At 43.9% G+C, this 26,027-nt stretch overlaps 1 protein-coding gene across 1 annotated transcript in view; it reads right to left on the minus strand.

The window, feature by feature from the left end:
* The window catches only part of LOC126184101 (uncharacterized), a 141,822-nt gene that overhangs the window by 29,401 nt on the left and 86,394 nt on the right, over nt 1-26,027 (minus strand). Inside the window, exon 3 of the mRNA XM_049926463.1 lies at nt 15,735-15,866. Within this exon, the coding sequence (XP_049782420.1) occupies nt 15,735-15,866 (132 nt within the window). The remainder of the gene's footprint in view (nt 1-15,734; nt 15,867-26,027) is intronic.

The raw sequence follows: 26,027 nt of genomic DNA on the forward strand, positions 1-26,027 counted from the left end.
GATTATGAGATTAGTACACAATTACCACACAACCTATCTCAAACGTATGTGCCCTAAAATAATTACCCAGCAGAGTGGGAACTGTAAGAGGGTATCATCATATGTAAGGATTTTACCACCTTACAGGAAAACGAAATAGAGATTTAGTAATATCCTACATACCGGTTTGTCTTCACAGCATTATCACGCGATGAACTTGACACTTTGATTGGGCATTTTTGGCTTCGTCTTCAGTGACATTGTCGTCGATAGAACATCGCAGGAACCCAAACGATACATAAGAACCAGGGTAGAAGAACTCGTGGTAAATCTTAAATTCCAACACCTTAAACCTGATGACCTTGTTGTATCGAGTACATGTAGGTAAGTATTTATTATTAATTATCGCATATTGTTTAGCACAGGATATTGACAAATTTCTGCCAATAAGACTGCATGAAGAAATCCACCAGTTCACAGACGGTCTCAATGACATACATGAGCTCTGTTATAAAAATAAGTTAGAATGTTTTTATGGTCACCTTCATACTGTGGTAGGTGGCTGCTACATATAGCACGCAAATCCTTCTAAGTGCGTGGGTATCACTATCGGGCGGTCATCTTTTAAGAGAGTTATCTGCTGGAGGCAGGTGCAACACTTTATGTCGGCGTAAGGAATTCTGGACCGTTAACTAGAGCGAAACAGATTGATGATTCCGCATTTAGCAGTTTTGCGTAAGACGTTTTCCTGCCAGTTACAAGCAACCAGTGTGTATGTGTGTTGAGGTCGTGGCGATTGTCCACTGCTTCCCCCCTTCCCCCCCCCCCCCCCCCTTCCGACGGAGTGTGACTTTGGCGGAGTGAATTGGGCTACGTGCGAGACACCTGTGGCTACCGGTGCCGAGGGAATCCCGTTAGTGCAATGGTTTGTTAAATAGCCTTTAAAAAAAATGGTTCAAATGGCTCTGAGCACTATGGGACTTAACATCTAAGGGCATCAGTCCCCTAGAACTTAGAACTACTTAAACCTAACTAACCTAAGGACATCACACACATCCATGCCCGAGGCAGGATTCGAACCTGCGACCGTAGCAGTCACGCGGTTCCAGACTGAAGCGCCTATAACCGCTCGGCCACACCGGCCGGCTTAAATAGCCTTACTTTTATGTATTGCCATGCGTGTTACTTCTTCCGTCAGGTATTTACACGTATTTTCGTGAAAAACAACAATTATTCAAAATAATGTAAACAGCGATAGACTATAGATGTTTGTACATTGGACTGTTTATTTATCTGTTTTCTTTAGTACTACTACGTCACATATTAATAGTACAGGGATAATGTAGGTATGCAACTTAGAAAGTGGGCATTTGTTGTTAAGAAATGAATTACGTAATTTATTACACGCCGAAGCATTTCGTATGTATTTCGGAATGCTTGATTTAGGGTCAAGCTTCGTAGTCCGTACAGAAATGTTCTTAATACACATTCCGTCATCATGCATTAATAACAATATATAGCATTGATATAGATTTGGTATGTAGCCAAAGTTTATTTGTTTGAATATCTAGTTGTGGTGGATTCATTGCAATTATGTGATTCTTTATTCTTTCTGGGAGCTCTAGCTGACCAAAAATAACGTCGTCTCCACATAAACTGTAGTACTAAAAGCGGGATGCTCGTGTGGAGAGGGGGAGCTTGTTCCCTACTGGTCCAGAGAGATAGTGGAGAGGGAAGGGGAGTGTTTGGCGCTTAAACTGTTAGGAATGCTTATCTGCAAATCCGTCCACAGATTTTTCCTCTGGTGAAGTCGTGGGAGCTGGTGGATTAGGACTCGTTTGCTGTTATCAACATGGGCTGGGTGGCGCTTTCTGAATTCCTGATTTAGTAGCAGTGTCTTTTCTGCCAGCTACCAGGCAGTTTGCAAAACTATTACACATACACGCTGATAAGCCAAAGCATTATGACCACTGCCCACCGCGGCGTTGGATGCCATCTGTTTGCGTTGCAGGGACGTATGCAAGCAAGCAGACACGAACGGGGGATCACCCTAGTGAAGATATGGGCTGCGAATGGAGAAATCCACTGAGATAAGAGTCTTTGACAAAGGGCAGATTATTATTACCCAGAGCCTGTGAACGAGTATCTCGAAAACGGCGAAGGTGGTCGACTTTTCACGTGCTAATCTCCTAAACATCTACGGAAGGAAGTAGAAGGATAGTGAAACTACCACTAGGCGCTAAGTAGTTGGACATCCACGACCCTTCGCAGACAGTGGGGTTGGGATGCATGTCTTCTCTGTAAAGTAGGATAGATGGTGATCTCTGCTAAAAGAGCACAATGGTGATTCGCATGTTAACCCAACGACATCGTCAGTTTTATTGCAGTATGGGTGACTCACATTTTCACTACACTACGTCGATGGTCGTCTCCAGAAAGGCCGTCGTCAAGGTGAACGGCGGCTCGAAACTTGCGGCGCCCACAGACGCAGGCTGGTGGGAGTAGTATTATGCTATGAGAGACATTTTCCTGCGCATGCATGGGACCTGTGGTAGTAATAGAAGACATGCTGACAGCTGCGAACCACCTGCAACTCTTCATGCTTGATGTTTTCCCCGACGGTGATGTCATCTTTAAGCAGTATAATTGTCCGTGTCTCGGAGCCAGAACCGTGCTGCAGTGGTTTGAGGAGCTTTATAGTGAACTCACGTTGATGTCCCGGCGACCAAATTCACCTAATGTAAATCAAATGGAACCCTTCTGGATCGCTATAGAGTGCCATCACCGCGTACGCAAATCAGCGGAACGTGATTTACGGGAATTAAATGACGTGTGCGCAGACATTTAATGCCAGATACCTTCACAAACCTACCAACAAACGGTCAAATACGTGATACGCATGAGCAATGAAGTATTTCGTTCCAAAGACAGACAAAGACGCTATAAAGCAGATGCTCATAATGTTTTGACTCATCCGCGTTTCTGTTATACACTGACGGAAGAAAGTCACAACACCAAAAAATTAATTACTGTAGAGTAATGAAATTTCGTGAATACCTTTGTCTAGGTAACATATTTGAGTGATTAACATTGAAAGATAACAGGTCAATATAAGAACGAGATAAGCCATTCCAAATGCGAAATTCTGATACATTAATGACCCGTGTAACCGCCATAATGTAGAATGCAAGCATTCAAACGTGCATGAATTGCGTTGGACAGGTGCTGAATGACAGTTTGTGGGACGGAGTTCCATGCACTTGGTCGGTGAATACAGGGACGTTAATGTTCGATGATATCCCATATATGCTCAATCGGAGACAGATCTGGTGATCAAGAAGGCCAAGGCAAAGTATCGTCGCTCTGTAGAGCACGTTCGGTTACGACAGCGGTAGGAAAACACCCCATGGAATACTGTTCATGAATGGCAGCTCAGCATGTCAAATCACCGGACTGAAGCACAAATAAGCAGTCAGGACGCGTGGAATAAGCACGAGAGAGCTCCTGGTGTCATACGAAATAGCACCCCAGACAGTAACTTCAAGTGTAGGTCCAGTGTGTGTGTAGCATGCAGAGGGGTTGGTTGCAGACCCTCAACTGGCCGCCTTCTAAGCAACACACGGCCATCACTGGCATCGAGGTAGAACCAGCTTTCATAGGAAAACACAATAGACCTCCACCCTGCCTTCCAATGAGCTCTTTCTTGACACCACTGAAGTCTCTACCATTATTGGTTTGGGGTCAGTGGAATGCACCCTACAGGGTGTCTGGCTCGGAGCTGTCCTTGAAGTTATCGATTTGTAAGAGTTCTTTGTCTCACTCTGGTGGCAACTGTTGCTCAGACTGCTGCTGTAGATTCAGAGTCATATGCCGAACACGATGGTCCTCCCTTTCGGTAGAGCCACGTGGACATCCGGAGCTCCGTCTTCTTGCGACCGTACATTCTCGCAAGTATCACTGCCAGCAGCAATGTACAGTGGCTACATTACCTCCAAATCTTTCAGCAGTACTGCAGAAGGAACATCCAGGTTCTGGTAGCCCTACTACATGACCTTATTCAAACTCTGTGAGGGGCTGATAATGGCGTCTTCGTCGCATTAAAGGCTTTCTTAAAAACTTCAACTCACCACGTCTATTTTCAAAGGTAATTAACGTTCATCTACATCTACATCTACATCCATACTCCGCAAGCCACCTGACGGTGTGTGGCGGAGGGTAAATTGAGTACCTCAATCGGTTCTCCCTTCTATTCCAGTCTCGTATTGTTCGTGGAAAGAAGGATTGTCGGTATGCCTCTGTGTGGGCTCTAATCTCTCTGATTTTATCCTCATGGTCTCTTCGCGAGATATACGTAGGAGGGAGCAATATACTGCTTGACTCTTCGGTGAAGGTATGTTCTCGAAACTTTGACAAAAGCCCGTACCGAGCTACTGAGCGTCTCTCCTGCAGAGTCTTCCACTGGAGTTTATCTATCATCTCCGTAACGCTTTCGCGATTACTAAATGATCCTGTAACGAAGCGCGCTGCTCTCCGTTGGATCTTCTCTATATCTTCTATCAACCCTATCTGGTACGGATCCCACACTGCTGAGCAGTATTCAAGCAGTGGGCGAACAAGCGTACTGTAACCTGCTTCCTTTGTTTTTGGATTGCATTTCCTTAGGATTCTTCCAATGAATCTCAGTCTGGCATCTGCTTTACCGACGATCAACATTATATGATCATTCCATTTTAAATCACTCCTAATGCGTACTCCCAGATAATTTATGGTATTAACTGCTTCCAGTTGCTGACCTGCTATTTTGTAGCTAAATGATAAAGGATCTATCTTTCTGTGTATTCGCAGCACATTACACTTGTCTACATTGAGATTCAATTGCCATTCCCTGCACCATGCGTCAATTCGCTGCAGATCCTCCTGCATTTCAGTACAATTTTCCATTGTTACAACCTCTCGATACACCACAGCATCATCTGCAAAAATCCTCAGTGAACTTCCGATGTCATCCACCAGGTCATTTATGTATATTGTGAATAGCAACGGTCCTATGACACTCACCTGCGGCATACCTGAAGTATCGCACCGTTACAGCGTGTATTGAAAGCAAACCTTATTTGCACCTTCATAGTGGCGCTACTAGCGCCAATTTTATGAGACTGGAGCGAAATTTGAATAAACATCGTCTTACGGATGTAAAAACATGCCTATGAATTTTCGTTTATGTCACACAACTCTATTTTGGTGATGTAATTTTTTGTGAGCGTGTAGATAAAACAGAGTGTATGTGTGTATGTCTGGCATGATCTCCCAAAGCCATGGATCGATTTCAACAAATTTGGCATAGAAACAGCAGGCTTCATTAGTATCAGCACTATGGGGTTTATAACCACCTTGCTCCAATAGTGTGGAAACAGTATCAACCTGCCACATCACTCTACTTTGAAGGGCAGCCTACATGTCAGGCCCTGATATGAGCTGGATGTGTAGCATGCACTGCATAATGGGGGTGTTGTGGGTGTAGTATTAGCCTGTTTTACTGAACTGAACTGCAGTGGCCACATATGCCAATGACCATGGCTGGGGACAGGTTGAGATGGATAGAAGAGGGCATGGACATAGTGAGGGTAGGGGGAAATGGACAAATACTGGGGAGGAAGGTGAGATGCAAGAGGCAGGTGGAATGTGTAGAGGGGTGGTGGACAGGTGGAGTAGGAAAAGGGGGCAGAGATGGAAACAGAATGGGGAGGAGGGTATGGTCAGAGAGAGGGGGGAAGAAGATGTGCCAAACGAGAGAGAGGTGGAGGAAATGGACATGCAAAGTGGAAAGAGGAGCTGAAGAGACAGAGACATTTGGGAGGAGGAGATAGTCAGATGGAGGGGCGAGGAAGAGGTGGACAGTTAGAGGGAGAAAGAGATGGGCACAGAGAGGGAGAGGAGGATCTGTGTTGAATACGTGTATGGACAAAGCTGCAGGGAAATATCTAGTCGTTTAAATAATGCAAATTTCCCTAACACTGCTGGGAGGGAAGATGGGGGCTAGTGTAGTGCTAGCTGGTCAGTTTGGTTCAGTCGCTTTACTAATATCAATACAAAGTAGGGGGAACCTGAAGCATAGCCTACCCTACATGTGTTTCACTTATCGCTGGCGACTTCTGTGCGTGTTTGTAGCACCATGCTAATTCTTGTGCATACCATATTTATGCACATATTTGGCCGACGATCCTGAAAATCTACAAAACTGTTGTGCTTACAGAATTTTGCTGTGACATGACACACTAGTGTCTTACGTCATACATTTTTGTTAATATTTACTTGAGTATGCTGAGACAACATTAATTCTATCAACAGGAGAATGCTCTCATTTCAGTACATACACTGTGATGTGACAGACACACTAGTAATGTAGGGATGACTTAACAGGAGTTTATATGTTTATACACTCCTGGAAATTTAAATAAGAACACCGTGAATTCATTGTCCCAGGAAGGAGAAACTTTATTGACACATTCCTGGGGTCAGATACATCACATGATCACACTGACAGAACCACAGGCACATAGACACAGGTAACAGAGCATGCACAATGTCGGCACTAGTACAGTGTATATCCACCTTTCGCAGCAATGCAGGCTGCTGTTCTCCCATGGAGACGATCGTAGAGATGCTGGATGTAGTCCTGTGGAACGGCTTGCCATGCCATTTCCACCTGGCGCCTCACTTGGACCAGCGTTCGTGCTGGACGTGCAGACCGCGTGAGACGGCGCTTCATCCAGTCCCAAACATGCTCAATGGGGGACAGATCCGGAGATCTTGCTGGCCAGGGTAGTTGACTTACACCTTCTAGAGCACGTTGGGTGGCACGGGATACATGCGGACGTGCATTGTCCTGTTGGAACAGCAAGGTCCCTTGCCGGTCTAGGAATGGTAGAACGATGGGTTCGATGACGGTTTGGATGTACCGTGCACTATTCAGTGTCCCCTCGACGATCACCAGTGGTGTACGGCCAGTGTAGGAGATCGCTCCCCACACCATGATGCCGGGTGTTGGCCCTGTGTGCCTCGGTCGTATGCAGTCCTGATTGTGGCGCTCACCTGCACGGCGCCAAACACGCATACGACCATCATTGGCACCAAGGCAGAAGCGACTCTCATCGCTGAAGACGACACGTCTCCATTCGTCCCTCCATTCACGCCTGTCGCGACACCACTGGAGGCGGGCTGCACGATGTTGGGGCGTGAGCGGAAGATGGCCTAACGGTGTGCGGGACCGTAGCCCAGCTTCATGGAGACAGTTGCGAATGGTCCTCGCCGATACCCCAGGAGCAACAGTGTCCCTAATTTGCTGGGAAGTGGCGGTGCGGTCCCCTACGGCACTGCGTAGGATCCTACGGTCTTGGCGTGCATCCGTGCGTCGCTGCGGTCCGGTCCCAGGTCGACGGGCACGTGCACCTTCCGCCGACCACTGGCGACAACATCGATGTACTGTGGAGACCTCACGCCCCACGTGTTGAGCAATTCGGCGGTACGTCCACCCGGCCTCCCGCATGCCCACTATACGCCCTCGCTCAAAGTCCGTCAACTGCACATACGGTTCACGTCCACGCTGTCGCGGCATGCTACCAGTGTTAAAGACTGCGATGGAGCTCCGTATGCCACGGCAAACTGGCTGACACTGACGGCGGCGATGCACAAATGCTGCGCAGCTAGCGCCATTCGAAGGCCAACACCGCGGTTCCTGGTGTGTCCGCTGTGCCGTGGGTGTGATCATTGCTTGTACAGCCCTCTCGCAGTGTCCGGATCAAGTATGGTGGGTCTGACACACCGGTGTCAATGTGTTCTTTTTTCCATTTCCAGGAGTGTATATTGCACTGTAGTATTTCTTTAACATTTAAAGACTTTTCGTGAGCCTATTTGTTGTTAAACTATATGCTGCCTTAATTTGTTAACATCACATTTAGAATAGAGGTTTCAGTATCAGGAAAAAATCGGTAAAGTTGCAGCAAATTAACTTAAAATAGCAAATAATCAAGAGAATAATTGCTATTTTGAGTTAATTTGTTGCAATTTTACCGACTTTTTCCAAGTAATCAAAGTATGGTGGTCAGTTGTTGCTCATGTGTGTAGGTGTAACCTTAAAAAAGAACTCTACACACGACCCCTGGATTGTGTTAAACGGGCAACAGTGATCTGGCAGGCAAACCTATCATCCCACTAAAATCTCCTGGTTATAATACACTTGGATCAAATTTACATCTTTATGGTTCTTCTCAGAGCCACATGAGAAGGAATATCGGACATAGTCTCCTCATTTGCCAGCTCAATACAGAATATTCCAACAAAGAAAATATGAGAGTCTCTCCGACATCTTGAGAGGAATGAATGTGTATATTGCTGTTATTCAAGAAACATATATCAGCAATGTAGTTAGTCATCGATCAAGAGGCGACGCACCTGGATACAAAATACTTGGTGCAATGTACCATCATGTATATTGATAGGCAACTTCGTAGTAATATAGAAAATACCTGCTTCTTAGGTGTTAATACTGAAAATGAAATCCAAATTATCACCATAAAAGTTGAAGAGATCACAGCAACAAATATAAATAAGCCATCACAAGTACAATGGCCACCTGAAGTTTTAACACCACTCCCTCACCCAGCTACCTGTATGGGCGATTTTAGCACTCATCGTGCAATGTTGAAATATAACACCAGTGATCACAATGAAATTGCACTTGCACAATGGGCTGAAGAGAGCAGTTTAAGCCTAATTTTTGATCCAAAACATAAGGGTACATTCAGGTGTGCAACATGGAGCAGGGATTACAACCCAGATTTTTGCTTCTCATTACAAAAGTCTTAGAACCAGCCTTTATATATATTCAGAATAGTTGCTGGTGACTTTCCAAATAGCCGACACCAAACAGTCATTTAGAAAGTGGGGTACCAGAATCCAGTTATACGATTCATTCCTAGACCAACCTCGAACTTTCAAAGGGCAAACTGACAAACATTCTCAAAAGACGGATACCAGCTTCACCTGAAAATTATTTCAGATTTGTTGGTGTTGTAATCTCGACTCCAAAGAAATGCATACCAAGGTGTTACTATAAGGACTATATTCCATGCTGGGGCCAAGAGGGTGAAGAACTTTATGAATCATACATGGTGGATCGCGATACTGATCCAGCCGATGAACTGATGCAAATATTGAATCAATCAAGAAGAGAGAAGTGGATCAAAAGAACAACAGAGTTTGATTTTAAGAAATCAAGTGCTCAGTCTTGGAGCTTGCTGTAGATTTCGAGGACGCTACTCAGTGACACCAGACAAAATAGCAAAGAGAATGGTCCACTCTCTGAAGACCCAAAAGTCAAAAAGCTTTTCGGCAAGTACACAATTTTCTCAGGACTTCACATTGAAGACGGCTCTCCAGGATGTGAAGACAAGAATCCTGGGAAACTGCGTGTAGAACAAATAGGTTTAGGGGTCGGTATTATCCCCTGTATTTTTCAACCATTATATTTCTGACATATCTGAAACCTGCACAAATAAGTTTGGATATGCTGACGATCCAACACTTGGTTCAGCGTCTCTTACCAACATTGTTGTTCTGTCTGAGGTTCTGCATCAGTGTCGTCGTAACTGCCGTCTGCTTCACGTCTGCTGTGCAGCAAGCTACCTTAATTTAAGTATTAACTGTATTTTTCGTACTTGTCACTTCTTCCGTGTGTTTTTGCTTTTAGGAAGCTTTAATTGTCGAGTGCTATTAATAGTTCCATAGATTTCGTGTTTGTTTTGAATGCAGTCAGAGAGAGTCCCTTTAGTCAACCATAGTGCCAGTAGTGCTAGTGTTTGTTTTCAATACAGTCCAGAGACAGGTAGTGCTATTTTCACTGTTTTCTACAAGAAGTGGCTAGCAGCCACAGTTTAGTGAATAAACAGCCGCCTTTAGTCAATTAGCAGTCTAGTTAAAGGTTGATTAACTCTCTTCAGTAAATTGGTTCCTTAGGATGGATAGGATGTGTGACTGCTGTGTACGGACGCAGGAGGAGCTGGCCACTGTTCGCGAACAGCTGAGCGTGTTGATGGCCGCGGTCAGTCGTCTTCAGGCTGCTGCCTCGGAGTGTAGCGGCAGTGGGGAGTCTGGTGCGTCGCAAGGTACACCCCAGGTGTTACATGCTTCACCCACTGTCCCTGCTGTCGAAACATCTTCGCGGGTACTGGGCGCGGTTGGGCCACCCTCTCCCCAAGGGGAGTGACGGGTTCAGCGGCGTTCGCGGCGCACGAGGCGGAGGGTCAATGAGGAGGCTGACCGTGTGGCATCGCCCGCTCTGCCTGTGAGTGGACATGTGGCTGCTCCTTCAGCAAGGTCCGAGCAGGCACACGGGGGGAGGGGTTTATTAGTTATTGGGAGCTCCAACGTTAGGCGGGTGATGGAGCCCCTTAGGGAAATAGCGGGAAGGTCGGGGAAGAAGGCCAGTGTTCACTCTGTCTGCTTGCCGGGGCTCTCATCCAAGATGTGGAGGAGGCCCTACCGGCGGCGATAGAGAGCACTGGGTGCACCCGACTGCAAATTGTTGCTCATGTCGGCACCAGTGACTCCTGCCATCTGGGTTCAGAGGTCATCCTCAGTTCGTACAGGCGGTTGGTGGAATTGGTGACGGCGGAAAGCCTCGCTCGCGGGGTGAAATCAGAGCTAACTATTTGTAGTATCGTTCCCAGAACCGATCGCTGCCCTCTGGTTTGGAGCCGAGTGGAAGGCTTAAACCAGAGGCTCAGACGATTCTGTGGAGATCTGGGGTGCAAATTTCTCGACCTCCGCTATCGGGTGGAGAAATGTAGGGTGCCCCTGAATAGGTCAGGCGTGCACTACACGCCGGAAGCGGCTACAAGGGTAGCGGAGTACGTGTGGAGTGCACATGGGGTTTTTTTTAGGTTAGAGGATTCCCTCCCTAGGCCCGACAAGACGCCCCCTGAGACGCGGCAAGGTAGGAGTAGGCAAAATGCAACAGGGAATAACAATATTAATGTGCTAATAGTAAACTGTAGGAGCGTCTACAGAAAGGTCCCAGAACTGCTCTCATTAATAAACGGTCACAACGCCCATATAGTACTAGGGACAGAAAGTTGGCTGAAACCAGACGTAAACAGTAATGAAATTCTAAACTCAGATTGGAATGTATACCGCAGAGACAGGCTGGACAGTGAAGGGGGAGGCGTGTTTATAGCGATAAGAAGTGCAATAGTATCGAAGGAAATTGACGGAGATCCGAAATGTGAAATGATTTGGGTGAAGGTCACGGTTAAAGCAGGCTCAGACATGGTAATTGGATGTCTCTATAGGCCCCCTGGCTCAGCAGCTGTTGTGGCTGAGCACCTGAAGGATAATTTGGAAAATATTTCGAGTAGATTTCCCCACCATGTTATAGTTCTGGGTGGAGATTTTAATTTGCCGGATATAGACTGGGAGACTCAAACGTTCTGCTTTATCTGAAAACTACCTTGAGCAGTTAAACAGAGAACCGACTCGTGGCGATAACACATTAGACCTTCTGGTGACAAACAGACCCGAACTATTTGAAACAGTTAACGCAGAACAGGGAATCAGCGATCATAAAGCGGTTACTGCATCGATGATTTCAGCCGTAAATAGGAATATTAAAAAGGGTAGGAAGATTTTTCTGTTTAGAAAAAGTGACAAAAAGCAGATTTCAGAGTACCTGTTGGCTCAACACAAAAGTTTTGTCTCAAGTACAGATAGTATTGAGGATCACTGGACAAAGTTCAAAACCATCGTACATTATGCGTTACATGAGTATGTGCCAAGCAAGATCGTAAGAGAAGGAAAAGAGCCACCGTGGTACAACAAACGAGTTAGAAAACTGCTACGGAAGCAAAGGGAACTTCACAGCAAACATAAACATAGCCAAAGCCTTGCAGACAAACAAAAATTACGCGAAGCGAAATGTAGTGTGAGGAGGGCTATGCGAGAGGCGTTCAATGAATTCGAAAGTAAAGTTCTATGTACTGACTTGGCAGAAAATCCTAAGAAATTTTGGTCTTATGTCAAAGCGGTAGGTGGATCAAAACAAAATGTCCAGACACTCTGTGACCAAAATGGTACTGAAACAGAGGATGACAGACTAAAGGCCGAAATACTAAATGTATTTTTCCAAAGTTGTTTCACAGAGGAAGATTGCACTGTAGTTCCTTCTCTAGATTGTCGCACAGATGACAAAATGGTAGATATCGAAATAGACGACAGAGGGATAGAGAAACAATTAAAATCGCTCAAAAGAGGAAAGGCCTCTGGACCTGATGGGATACCAGTTCAATTTTACATAGAGTACGCGAAGGAACTTGCCCCCCTTCTTGCAGCGGTGTACCGTAGGTCTCTTGAAGAGCGTAGCGTTCCAAAGGATTGGAAAAGGGCACAGGTCATCCCCGTTTTCAAGAAGGGACGTCGAACAGATGTGCAGAACTATAGACCTATATCTCTAACGTCGATCAGTTGTAGAATTTTGGAACACGTATTGTGTTCGAGTATAATGACTTTTCTGGAGACTAGAAATCTACTCTGTAGGAATCAGCATGGGTTTCGAAAAAGACGGTCATGTGAAACCCAGCTCGCGCTATTCGTCCACGAGACTCAGAGGGCCATAGACACGGGTTCACAGGTAGATGCCGTGTTTCTTGACTTCCGCAAGGCGTTCGATACAGTTCCCCACAGTCGTTTAATGAACAAAGTAAGATCATATGGACTATCAGACCAATTGTGTGATTGGATTGAAGAGTTCCTAGATAACAGAACACAGCATGTCATTCTCAATTGAGAGAAGTCATCCGAAGTAAGAGTGATTTCAGGTGTGCCGCAGGGGAGTGTCATAGGACCGTTGCTATTCACAATATACATAAATTACTTGGTGGATGACATCGGAAGTTCACTGAGGCTTTTTGCAGATGATGCTGTGGTGTATCGAGAGGTTGTAACAATGGAAAATTGTACTGAAATGCAGGAGGATCTGCAGCGAATTGACGCATGGTGCAGGGAATGGCAATTGAATCTCAATGTAGACAAGCGTAGTGTGCTGCGAATACACAGAAAGATAGATCCTTTATCATTTAGCTACAAAATAGCAGGTCAGCAACTGGAAGCAGTTAATACCATAAATTATCTGGGAGTACGCATTAGGAGTGATTTAAAATGGAATGATCATATAATGTTGATCGTCGGTAAAGCAGATGCCAGACTGAGATTCATTGGAAGAATCCTAAGGAAATGCAATCCGAAAACAAAGGAAGCAGGTTACAGTACGCTTGTTCGCCCACTGCTTGAATACTGCTCAGCAGTGTGGGATCCGTACCAGATAGGGCTGATAGAAGATATAGAGAGGATCCAACGGAGAGCAGCGCGCTTCGTTACAGGATCATTTAGTAATCGCGAAAGCGTTACGGAGATGATAGATAAACTCCAGTGGAAGACTCTGCAGGAGAGACGCTCAGTAGCTCGGTACGGGCTTTTGTCAAAGTTTCGAGAACATACCTTCACCGAAGAGTCAAGCAGTAGATTGCTCCCTCCTACGTATATGTCGCGAAGAGACCATGAGGATAAAATCAGAGAGATTAGAGCCCACACAGAGGCATACCGACAATCCTCCTTTCCACGAACAATACGAGACTGGAATAGAAGGGAGAACCGATAGAGGTACTCAAGGTACTCTCCGCCACACACCGTTAGGTGGCTTGCGGAGTATGGATGTAGATGTAGATGTAGATACTTATAGTTTGAGCTCAATGATATGACTAAATGTTATGGTTATGGGAGAGACTTTATCGACGTTTTTGAAATACTGTGAGTCTTCATCCTGATCCTGCTGAAGATGGTAGTCGTGATGTGAGAACACTGGACAGATGAATACATTATAGAGGGATTTAATATGGAACCATCAACCAGCATATGCCATGTGGCACTTGCTGTGGACACAGGCACATGACTGCTTGGAAGTTACTGCATTGTACCAACTTGAGAAGGTGTAGGCACTTTGCAATTCGTATCGAATTTGTACAGTGCGCTCTTCATCAAAATTCTAGTGATGCTGCCTTACACATGCAGTCGTTTTATTATTCACGTATAAGGCCTTCTTTTCGGGAGATGGTTGTTTCAACAGTAGAAACGCTCATACCAAGGTTTACGAGAATTAAAATGCGAATGCAGTTAGACTTCAACAATGGAGGATACCTAGAAAATTTCGCTGTATTATTTCGTAGCTACGCAGGTCTTAAAGTACGCTTAAATGAAATAACTTGTTATCAGTTCTGCACATACTGATCATTATACCGCTTTTTACTTGCAACATCCACTGGCCCCTGGATGAAGGCGCTTCAGAGCGTTTCAGTGTCACTTGACCACAGTTATTCATTCAGCCAAGTCTTTAATGAAATATGATTAATGTACAATGTTTTTACTCATTCTCAGAACTTCAGGGCTTGTAAGACACAGAACCCTTGACAAAAAACTTATGTTCCATTAACTTGAAACACCTTGTATGCTTCTTTATTTTCTATGCCTTTAGTTTTATACGGCGAAAAATTGTAGTTACATTGGGACACATTAGCAGTGTGATCAATTTCATCTGACTACAAGCTCAAGCGTGTGGAGCATCTGCTAAACAACTCAGAAGTGTCGCTAGGGAAGATTGGTGTTTCGTCAGTACACGTATTAGGTTATAGCTATCATTCCCATCTGCCCAGCACATTATAAAAACTACAGCCTCAACAGATCAAAATATTCATTTCACCTCCTTATCAGCTCATTACGCCAAGAAGATTTAGAGAGATAATTCAAACGTAAAGAACTAAATCAGGATTGAACATTAGAATTTATATTCTGAACGGCGACAACTATTATGAACAAGTGATTATTGTGAGTCCGTCATTATATTAATAATAATCTACAGATGTAAGAACTGTCTGCGTGCCTATGGAGTATAGCTTCAGTTGTGCGACTGGATTCGTGATCTCCTACAGTGCACCGGGCCCAGGTTCGATTCGCTACCGGGTTTAATATTTTTCTCCCCTTGTGGACTGGGTGTTGTGTTTTCCCGATCATCCTTTCATCGTCATCACCGACACGCAAGTCGCCAAACGTAGCGTCGAGTGAATTAATACTTGCAATCCGGCGACCGAGCTACCCCGGATGCGGCCTCCCGGCCAACAATGCCACACAAATATTTTTTCTCTGAATCCGAAAATATTATATTTTCGCCAACCTACATAGGGAGAAATGATCATCATAATAAAAGAATAGAAATCAGAGCTCGTACGGAAAGATTTAAGTGTCGATTTTTCTCATGCGCTGTTAGAGAGGGGAACTGTAGAGATATGGTCTGAAAGTGATTCGAAGAACACTATTGCCAGGTACTTAATTGTGAATTGCAGAGTAGTTATGTATACATAGATGAATTAAGATGATTCCATTCCATTAAACAGTGAAAATTTAATTTCTTGTTTCGTAAACACTACAGAATTAATAAAATTCTCCAGTAATTTGGTCAATAATCATTTATGAAAATAGAGACATGCCGAAATTGCTTAAATCAGCTCAAAGATACAGTTTGTACACTAATATCATGAACAGCACACAAATGTATTATGTACGTGCTTTTCTATTTTCATGACATCATTTAGAACACTCAGAAACCAATTTTAATCGCCCATTTTAGTTTCATGCAACACTGAGAAAGGACATACCGTTCTGAAGACTGCTGTTGTTCCACCGCAGGTGGCGCACGCACAATTACTGATCTGTAGCTGCATTCTACGCTGGGCGCAGACAATGGAGCAGCTTCCTTTGATGCTCCGTTGGGTTTCGAGTCTGGAACACTAAAAGCATAAATAAGTCTGTAACTATCTGATCATAAAGGTTCGCATGCTTATACGTGGAAAAATAGAAGTTCCAGCTACCCAATACACCTTAACAGTGTGGTCAATTTCATCTGGCTACAATTTGAAGCATGTGGAGTAGCTGCAATACAACTCAAAGCGATCGCTGGTGTGGAATGGTGTGTCATCAACACATAAATTAGGTTACACTTATCGCTGTCTCAATAGATTACAATATTCATTTCAACTGCTTAACAGCTTGCTACGCAAAGAAAACGACAAACATTTAAAGGTCGAAGGTTGACACAGTATAGTACTTCAGTATATTTACTACGAACGAAGATAATTACGTATAACATTTCACTTTAAAACTTCATTGTGATGAGTGAATTAACAGTGATTCGTGGTGTTGTTTCGTTATTTAAGATTCACACAGAGGAGTTGAGACACTGATGTGCGACATCAGTACCAATGCCGCTCTTCTCGGAATGACCTAGTGAGTTACCTGAAGTGAAACAGTCATGCTAGATTTATCATCAGAAGAGACATGTGGATTTAAAAACACGACACTGGCGTGCAGTCGGATGGACGCAATCTGTTAGTTTTGATTTTAAAAAAATGGTTCAAACGGCTGTGAGCACTATGGGACTTAACATCTGAGGTCATCAGTCTCCTAGACTTAGAACTACCTAAACCTAACTAACCTAAGGACATAATACACATCCATGCCCGAGGTGGGATTCGAACCTGCAACCGTAGCAGGGTTCTGGACTGAAAAAATACCACCCCTTGTCAACCAGGAACATCTGGCCCAAAAATTTATGGCACTAATCATTCCTCTTCCGTGTTTGGTGCCAATTTCATCCTTGCTAGAAGCAAGAAGAGTAGTATAGTATTATTAGCTCCGAATCACCTGGAAGTATCCAGCAGAGAAATTGGATAGACTTCCTGTAACTAATTTTATTACCACCCACAGCTCGTGAGTTGCAAGTGAAGTTCGTGAGTGCAACTTTTTTGTGGTGCATGACTGTAAAATGTGCATGTAGGACAAATCCGTGCTGTTATTATTGATGCCTAGAGCAGTGAGAGTGTCAAATTCAACTCATTCCTCTGTAGTTACCACCACTATTTGACAGACAATGACAACCAACAGAATTTTATGCTTTCGCCACCTTATAAAAAACAGGTAACTTGGAATTTCAGCCAAAGAAACTGCTACGTAATATTTCTGCACTATTAGCTCTATACCACTGGGACGAATGCTTGGATGCTTCCTAGAACAAATTCACGCAAATCTCCTGCCCATTACAGTCTACTCTATACTTACATCTGCATATGAGGTCTTCACGTCACCATACGGTGTGTGGCGTAAGCTATATAATGTAAGAGTACAGTTCTATTTTATCCTTTTTCTATCATGGAATGAATGAAAAGAATAACTACAGGAGTCCATAGTTTCACTGTGATATGTACTAATAAAGCTTTCTCGGGCTTCCAGCCGCGTCAAGTGGTTTAAAATCCACGAGCTTTCGGCCGCGTACTCCTAGGTCATTGTCAAGTGGTGACTGTTTTCTGGTTGCCGCTGCCGTCCTTATATAGCCGCGCTGCCTTCCATGACGTCACTGGTACTCGCTTCCGCACCATATATGGTAATGTTTACGTTGTGCGGCCGCTGCGCCCGCTTCAACCTTCCGATGGCCGCGTCCCGCTCTGTGCTTAGCTGCAGGCCACCGTCTTTATTGAGCGTGTTGTCACAAATTTTTATTTCTATCGCTTCTCTTATTATGCTATCCCGCAAACTGTTTGTGTGATAATAGATGTCTCGTCGAATGCAATACGATGACCGTTTTCCAATGCATGCTCTGCTACCGCTGATTTCTCTGGGTTCCGTAGACGAAAACATCTCTCGTGTTGTACATAGCGCTGTTCAATAGTGCGCACAGTGTGTCCGATATAGAACCGTCCACACCTACATGGTATTTTATACACTCCTGGCGTTATGAGGCCTACGTCGTCTTTCACAGGCCTCAAGAGTTGTCGAATTTTTGCTGGAGTCGTTAAGACCGAATCGATTTTATGCTTCTTTAGGAGCCGGCTTATCTTTCCTGTTATGGAGCCACAGAACGGCAAGAGCGCAAACTTCTCCGAGTTCTCCTTGGAGTCTTTCTGCTTACGTATTTTCGGAAAGATAGTTTGCGAAATCTGGCGGTGTTGCAGCCGCTTTCAAAAATGGTTCAAATGGCTCTGAGCACTATGGGACTTAACATCTATGGTCATCAGTCCCCTAGACTTAGAACTACTTAAACCTAATTAACCTAAGGACATCACACACATCCATGCCCGAGGCAGGATTCGAACCTGCGACCGTAGCAGTCGCGAGGTTCCGGACTGAGCGCCTTAACTGCGAGACCACCGCGGCCGGCTGCAGCCGCTTTCCTTGAATACATTCCGTAAGTGGCTCACTTTCTTCGGCAAGTTTTCAGAATCTGAGACGGTTTCGGCTCGAAGCACTAAGGTCCTCAGAACATAACTTTTCTGCGAAGGATGGTGATAGCTGTTAGCGTGCAGCGTCTGGTGGGTGGGTTACCGGTAAACGCTGTGGCTGAGACACCCATTTGCTTTGCGGCGGACGAGGACATCAAGGAACGGCAAGGCAAGGCAAATTAACCTAAAGAGAGGAGTGCGTGAAACTTTCAACGAATTCAAAAGTAAAATTGTATCTACCGACCTGACAGAAATTCCTAAGAAGTTTTGATCTTAGGTTAAATCCGTAACTGAATTAAAGCCATCTCTACAGGCACTCTGTGGCTATAATGGCATAGAAACGGAAGATGACATCTACATCTACATCTACATCTACAGGGCTACTCTGCAAAACACATTTAAGTGCCTGGCAGAGGGTTCATTGAACCACATCACAGATCTCTATTATTCAAACCTCGTATAGCGCTCGGAAAGAACGAACTCCTATATCTTTCTGTACGAGCTCTGATTTCCCTCATTTTATCATGGTGATCGTTTCTCCCTACGTAGGTCGCCGTCAACAAAATATTTTCGCATTCGGAGGAGAAAGTTGGTGATTGGAATTTCCTGACAGGATTGCGCCGCAACGGAAAACGCCTTTCTTTTAATGTTGTCCAGCACAGATTCTGTATCATTTCTGTGACACTCTCTCCCATATTTCGCGATAATACAAAACGTGCTGGCCTCCTTTGAAATTTTTCATTGTACTCCGTCAGTCTTATCTGGTAAGGATCCCACACCGTGCAGCAGTATTCTAAAAGAGGACGGACAAGCGTAGTGTAGGCAGTCCCCTTTGTAGATCTGTTACATTTTCAAAGTGTCCTGCCAATAAAATGTAGTCTTTGTTTAGCCTTCCCCACAACATTTTCCGTGTGTTCCTTCCAATTTAAGTTGTTCGTAATCGTAATTCCTAGATATTAGTTGAATTTACGGCTTTTAGATTTGACTTATTTATCGTGTAACCGAAGTTTAACGGATTCCTTTTTAGCACTCATGTGCTTTTTCTTATTTAGGGTAAATTGCCAATTTTTGCACCATACAGATATCTTTTCTAAATCGTTTTGCAATTTGTTTTGATCTTCTGATGACTTTACTTGTCGATAAATGACACCGTCATTTGCAAACAACCTAAGATGATTGCCCAGATTACCTCCCAAATCGTTTACATAGATAACGAACAGCAAAGGGCCTATAACACTACCTTGGGGAACGCCAGAAATCATTTGTATTTTACTGGATGACTTTTCGTCAATTACTACGAACTGTGACCTCTATGACAGGAAATCACGAATCTAATCACATAACTGAGACGATATTCCATAAGCACGCAATTTCACTACAAGCCACTTGTGTGGTACAGTGTTAAAAGCCTTCCGGAAATCCAGAAATACGGAATCAATCTGAAATCCCTCGTCAATAGCACTCAACACTTCATGCAAGTAAAGAGCTGGTTGTGTTTCACAAGAACGATGTTTCCTAAACCATGTTGACTGTGTGTCAATACACCGTTTCTTCGAGATAATTCATAATGTTCGAACACAATATATGTTCCAAAATCCTGCTGCATATCGAGGTTAATGATATGGGCCTGTAATTAAGTGGATTACTCCTACTACCGTTCTTGAATATTGGTGTGGCCTGTGCAACTTTCCAGTCTTTGGGTACGGATCTTTCGTCGAGCGAACGGTTGTATATGATTATTACGTATGGAGCTAATGCATCAACATACTGTGACAGGAACCTAATTGGTGTACAGTCTGGACCAGAGGACTTGCTTTTATTAAGTGATTTAAGTTACTTCACTACTCCGAGGATATTTATTTCTACATTACTCATGTTGGCAGCTGTTCTCGATTCGAATTCTGGAATATATACTTCGTCTTCTTTTGTGAAGGCATTTCGGAAGGCTATAAAATTTTTGAAAACATTATCAGCGGTCTTTAAAATTAAAATTTAAAAATTAAAAAAGTCTTGATCTAAACTTTTTATTTTTATTGGAGTGACCGGTTTCGATTCTATTTAAGAACCATCTTCAGACTCTGAAAAAACACATTACCAGATAGGGGGATCGTTATAACAGTAAGTATATATAACAAAATATAGAACTAATAAATAAGTATACCCAGAACGGTGGGTGGACTCCGTGAAGCAAGTTGCGCCGACCCTCGACGCTGGAATAAATGCTAATTGCACAAGGAGGAAACGGTTATTAAATAGGCTTGGTCACGCCCACCGTCCTGAGTGTGACATCATTGCTAGCCAATCAGAAAGACGTCTATGATTAAGTAAGCACAAGAAGTAGATTAAAAAGTGCGTTATAGTTAAATTACATCGTAACATCATTATAAATGATTATTCGTCATAAAATGTAAACTATAAAGGTTACTTGGTTTAAGATCAGTTAAAAGGATGCTGCCCTCTAACGTCTATTCTGCGAAGGTGCACCAAAGGTTGCTAAATCGATAGGGAATTGCTACTCGCAAAGATACATCGAGGGCTGCCGTGGAAACGGCGTCCTATTCCGATGTAGCAATCTAACTACTGTCAAAGATTACAGTAGACGAGGACCAACGGCCTCTGTCGATATAACATGTTGGAGATAACTAGAAAGTGAATTATAGTTATCTCGTTTTTAATCTTTAAATTCGGGAAGTCTGTCTTTTGTAACTCTGCTTTGGCAGCACTGTCTCCGATAGTATCTCCATTGTTAGCGCCCAGAGAAGGCATTGGTTGTCTCTTGCCACTGCCGGCCGTTGTGGCCGAGCGGTTCTAGGCGCTTCAGTCTGGAACCGCGCGACCGCTACTGTCGCAGGTTCGAATCCTGCTTCGGGCATGGATGTGTCTGATGTCCTTACGTTAGTTAGGTTTACGTAGTTCTAAGCTCTAGGGGACTAATGACCTCAGATGTTAAAAGTCCCATAGTGTTCAGAGCCATTTGTCTTGCCGCTAGCATAATTCACATACGACCGGAATCTCCTTGCATTTTCTGCCAAGTTTCGAGACAAAGTTTCGTTGTGGAAATTATTATAAGCATCTCGTATTGAAGTCCACGCTAAATTTCGGGATTCTGTAAAAGATCCCCAATCTTGGAGATTTTTGTGTCTGTTTAAATTTGGCATGTTTTTTTCGTTGTTTCTGCAAGTGTGCTGACCCGTTTTGTGTACCAAGGAGGATCAGCTCCGTCGTTTGTTTGTTTATTTATTTGGTATAACTCTCTCAATTCGCTGTCAATACTATTTCTTTGAATTCAAGCCACATCTGGCCTACACTTATATTATTAATTTGGAGGGAGTGAAGATTGTCTCTGAGGAAGACGTTAAGTGAATTATTATGTGCTGTTTTAAATGGGTACATTTTTCGTTTATTTCTGGAGGATTTGGGGATTACAATATTCAGTCTCCCTACGACAACCCTGTGTTCACTAATCCCTGTATCCGTTTTGATGCTCCTTATTAGCTCAGGATTATTTGTTGCTAAGAGGTCAGCTGTGTTTTCACAACCATTTACTATTCGCGTGGACTCATGAACTAACTGCTCGAAATAATTTTCAGAGAATGCGTTTAGCACAATTTCGGATGATGTTCTATGCGTACCTCCGGAATTAAACATGTATTTACGTCAACTTTTCTAGGGTAAATTAAGGTAACCACAAACTATAATCGTATGAGTCGGGTACGTGATTGAAATCAAACTCAAGCTTTCTTTGAATCTTTCAGCAATTGTATCATCTGAATTGGGAGGACGGTAAAAGGATCCAATTATTATTTTATTCCGGTTGCCAACACCGACCTCTGCCATACTAACTCACAGAAACTATCTACCAATTTCGCCACAAGTTAAACTACTTCTAACAGCAACAAACACGCCACCGTGAACCGTGTTTAGCCTGTCGTTAAGTTCTTCGCAAAAATTTTGGCTGAGCTTATCTCTGGTTTTAGCCAGCTTTCAGTGCCTATAACGATTTGAGCATCAGTACTTTCTATTAGCGCTTGGAACTCTGGTACTTTCCCAACACAACTCCGACAATTTACAACTGTTATACCGACGGTTCCTGTATCTACTTTCTTCCTATGTTCGGTCTGCACCCTTTGTAACTGAAGCCCTTTCCTGGTGCCCTCTAACCCAAAAAACCGCTCAGTCCACGCCAAACATCTCCTGCTACCCACGTAACCGCCTCCTGCGTATTGTGGTCATCTGACCTATTCAGCGGAACCCGAAACCCAACCATCCTTTGGCGCAATTCGAGGAATCTGCAGCCTACACGGTCGCAGAACCGTCTGATCCTCTGATTCAGACCCTCCACTCGGCTATGTACCAGAGATCCGCAATCACTCCTATTGGCTATGCTGCAAATGGTCAGCTCTGCTTTCATCTGGCAAGCAAGACTGGCAGCCTTTAACACTTCTGTTTGACACTCGAAATCAGAAAGAATCTCTTCTGATCCAAAGTTACACACATGATTGGTACCGACATGAGCCACCATCTGCAGGTGACTGCACTCTGTGCTCTTCATGGCATCGAGGAGGACCCGTTCCCCATCTGGAATGACTCCACCCGGTATGCACACGGAGTGCAAACTGGTTTTCTTCCCCTTCTTGGCAGCCATGTCCCTAATGGTCCCCATAACGTGCCTAACGATGGAGCTCCCAACTATCAATAATCCCACCATCTGTGATTGTCCAGATCTTGCAGGCTGAGAGGTTTCCTCTAAAACACGACAGGCAATGGCAACTGGCTTAGTGACAGTGTCAACCACAGACAGCACTTGGAACCTGTTTGTCAGACTGACCAGGGAGGCCTTACTTACGGCCTCTTGGGAAGTCTTTTGCCGCCTGCTACGCCCTGAGGCGACCTCCCACTCGACCACAGCTAAGGGCTCAAAGTCAGTGCGAGCAGTACCTGGGCTGGCCACTGGTGAGGACCGATCGGAGGACTTGGACGTGCTGGACGTCCATTGGATCCCCGTGGCCGGCCCACAACAGTGGTACCCATCTGTGCAGCCTCAAGCTGTGTAACTGAAGTCATCACAGCCTGGAGCTGATAGTGAAGTGTCACCAACTCGGCTGGCATCCGCACACAACAACAGTTCCTGTCCATACTAAAGTATCGTGGAAAATTAAACTACCCCAATAAACGGACTATCGGCATGTGCTGTGGAACTCTGCTATAGACACTGACGAAAACGCTGTAACTGTGTATAATAAATTAGATTAAATACACGGAGATTCAAAAACCTAACTACCACAGCACTCAGGTGAAACTAAATAATTCGCTCCTGATTAGGAACTTGTAATATGTCGCAAAATCGGTTTACTTTCCGACGCAAACGAAGACGCGAGAACTGTGGCTATTCGATATTAAATTAACACGCAGGAACTCAAGAAACTAAACTATTAAAGAATGCATATGATATTATAAAATTCGCTCCTATTTAGGAATTCGTAAAAGTCACAAAATCGGTTACTTCCTTGTTGCTGCGTCTGTCTCGGCCGGCTGCTGCTGCCTGACACAAAGATGTTCGACATACTAAACGTCTTTGGTCACAACTGTTTTACTGAGAAAGATAGCACTGTGGTACATCCTTTAAATTGTCGCACGAACGTCAAAATGATAGATATCGAAATAAGTGACCACGGGAAAACAACCAACTAGCTAGAGGTCGCTAAGTTGAGGTTATTAATTTTTAGATAAACATGTGAAAGTGAGCCCTGTCTCCGAAATATGTTAATTAATCGCGCTCCAAAATAATGAATTTAAAGTCCTACAAGTATGAAATGAGAAAAGAATTGCAATTACTTTGATTTATTCTGATAATATTATGCACAAGCAGTTGACAAACAATGTCAATACAAACATAAAACATTTTGGCATATTTGACCAATGGGGTTGGTAAGAAAGGCTTAATAATATCGCAGTTAAATTAATTGCAATCGAGAAGTGCCCAGGAAAATAGTACTACAGACGGAAATGCAGGGTGTCCGGGCTAAACATATAATAATATAAAACAGAATAACTTGAGGTGTAATTGAGTTATTTATTGGCGGTTTGTTTCTGCAAGTACGATAACTCAAAATTTTTTCTGTGTTTGCTTTGGAGAGTAGTTAACGCGTGTGCATGCAGGTAACCGCTTTGTTAACCTAAACACGAATCAGTAGCCATCTGGACTCCATAGTGGAAGGTGTTCTGTGTGCTTTGTATCGCGTCACTGGTACAACATGAGTATGGATAGCCACCAACTGACGAGTTTCCATTTACATGACAACCGGCTCCAAGAAACTGGGAGTTTGCTTTGGATGTCGAGCCATCACGTGACGCACGCAGTTTCGGAGGCTCCTTTTGAATTAATCCGTACGTTCTTCCAGCCAAGCCCTCGTAAGTCAATCCGACAACCAAGTAGGTAGTTACAGTTACCTCGTTCGACACTACACGATGACGTCCATAAAAGGTTGCTATCTCACATGTTACGCCTGCGATGCTCTAAACACTTTGAGAGAAGTCACACGTCTGTCGTTCCACTAATGTTGCTCATATCGGGGTTTATTAGGTGTGTAAAATAACATTTTGAATTACCATACTTGTAGAAACACACCGTCAATAAATATTTCAATTACCTATCAACTTACTACATTTTATATTACTGTATATGTAACCCAGACACTCGGAATATTTTACCTATGGTCTTAATTGAAAGCGGACTGTTCGATAAATTAAAAGTGCAAGTCTTCAAAGTGAATCTTCAACTGGTCGAAATGTTATAATGTGCTTTTAGCTTCCCTGCACATTGTTTCACAGTGGCGACTCGGTCTCACTATAGAGTTGCAGGTGGGGGATGAAGTCCTTGCCAAATTAAGACGCTGGGGCACCAACGACTCTCGCCAACGGCAAAGTGCAAATCAGCCAGAACTTTTTCTATGTTCCTACATCAGCTCTGTCGGCAGCTGACCTGCAGCATCTCTCATCAGATGATGTAGTCACTGGAGAAGACTCCGATGTGGAAGTTGAAGGTAAAGTCTCTGATGAAGTGATTTATGATCGATGTTTTCTACAAGGCAACCTCGCACTACTGCGTTTTGCGTCTCTTACTGTATTCACATTGTCTGGGCTTTGCATCTTCTCAGCACTGGCCGATCAAATTGTTCTTTAGAACATGTTAATCCCATTCCACGGGCTATCCCCTCTTTGGTTAACCAATAACGTGCGTTCTAACATTTTGCAAAGGAAATGTCGTTTCACTGTCCACTTCACTCTTTGACTAATAAGATGGTCCTCATCAGCACAGCTGAACTTGTCTAACCCCTTTTTATTTTTATTTGAGGCAATCCCTGTGATTCTTATATCGAGTACACATTTAGTTTTTCGTTAATTCAACACATCCAGTGGCATGCCATGCGTTCCATTTTCAAGATGTCTTACCTGTGGTGTCCAGAGCTTTCATGGAGAAAAACGTAGCTTTCTTCTTTCGTGCACAATAGTTACTTCGGCTAAAACGTTTCTCCTCCTCCATCTTTCTGGGGTTGTAAACTCTTTTGCAGCAGGGTCTCCTTGGATCCCCCGGTACAGCAAATACAAAGCACTTTCCGGCCCGTGGGCTATTTACCAGCACTTTCCTCGAATGTCCTTTCACAAAATAGCTTGGAG

This window comes from Schistocerca cancellata, chromosome 4, assembly GCF_023864275.1.
Source record: "Schistocerca cancellata isolate TAMUIC-IGC-003103 chromosome 4, iqSchCanc2.1, whole genome shotgun sequence".
Lineage (NCBI taxonomy): Eukaryota > Metazoa > Arthropoda > Insecta > Orthoptera > Acrididae > Schistocerca > Schistocerca cancellata.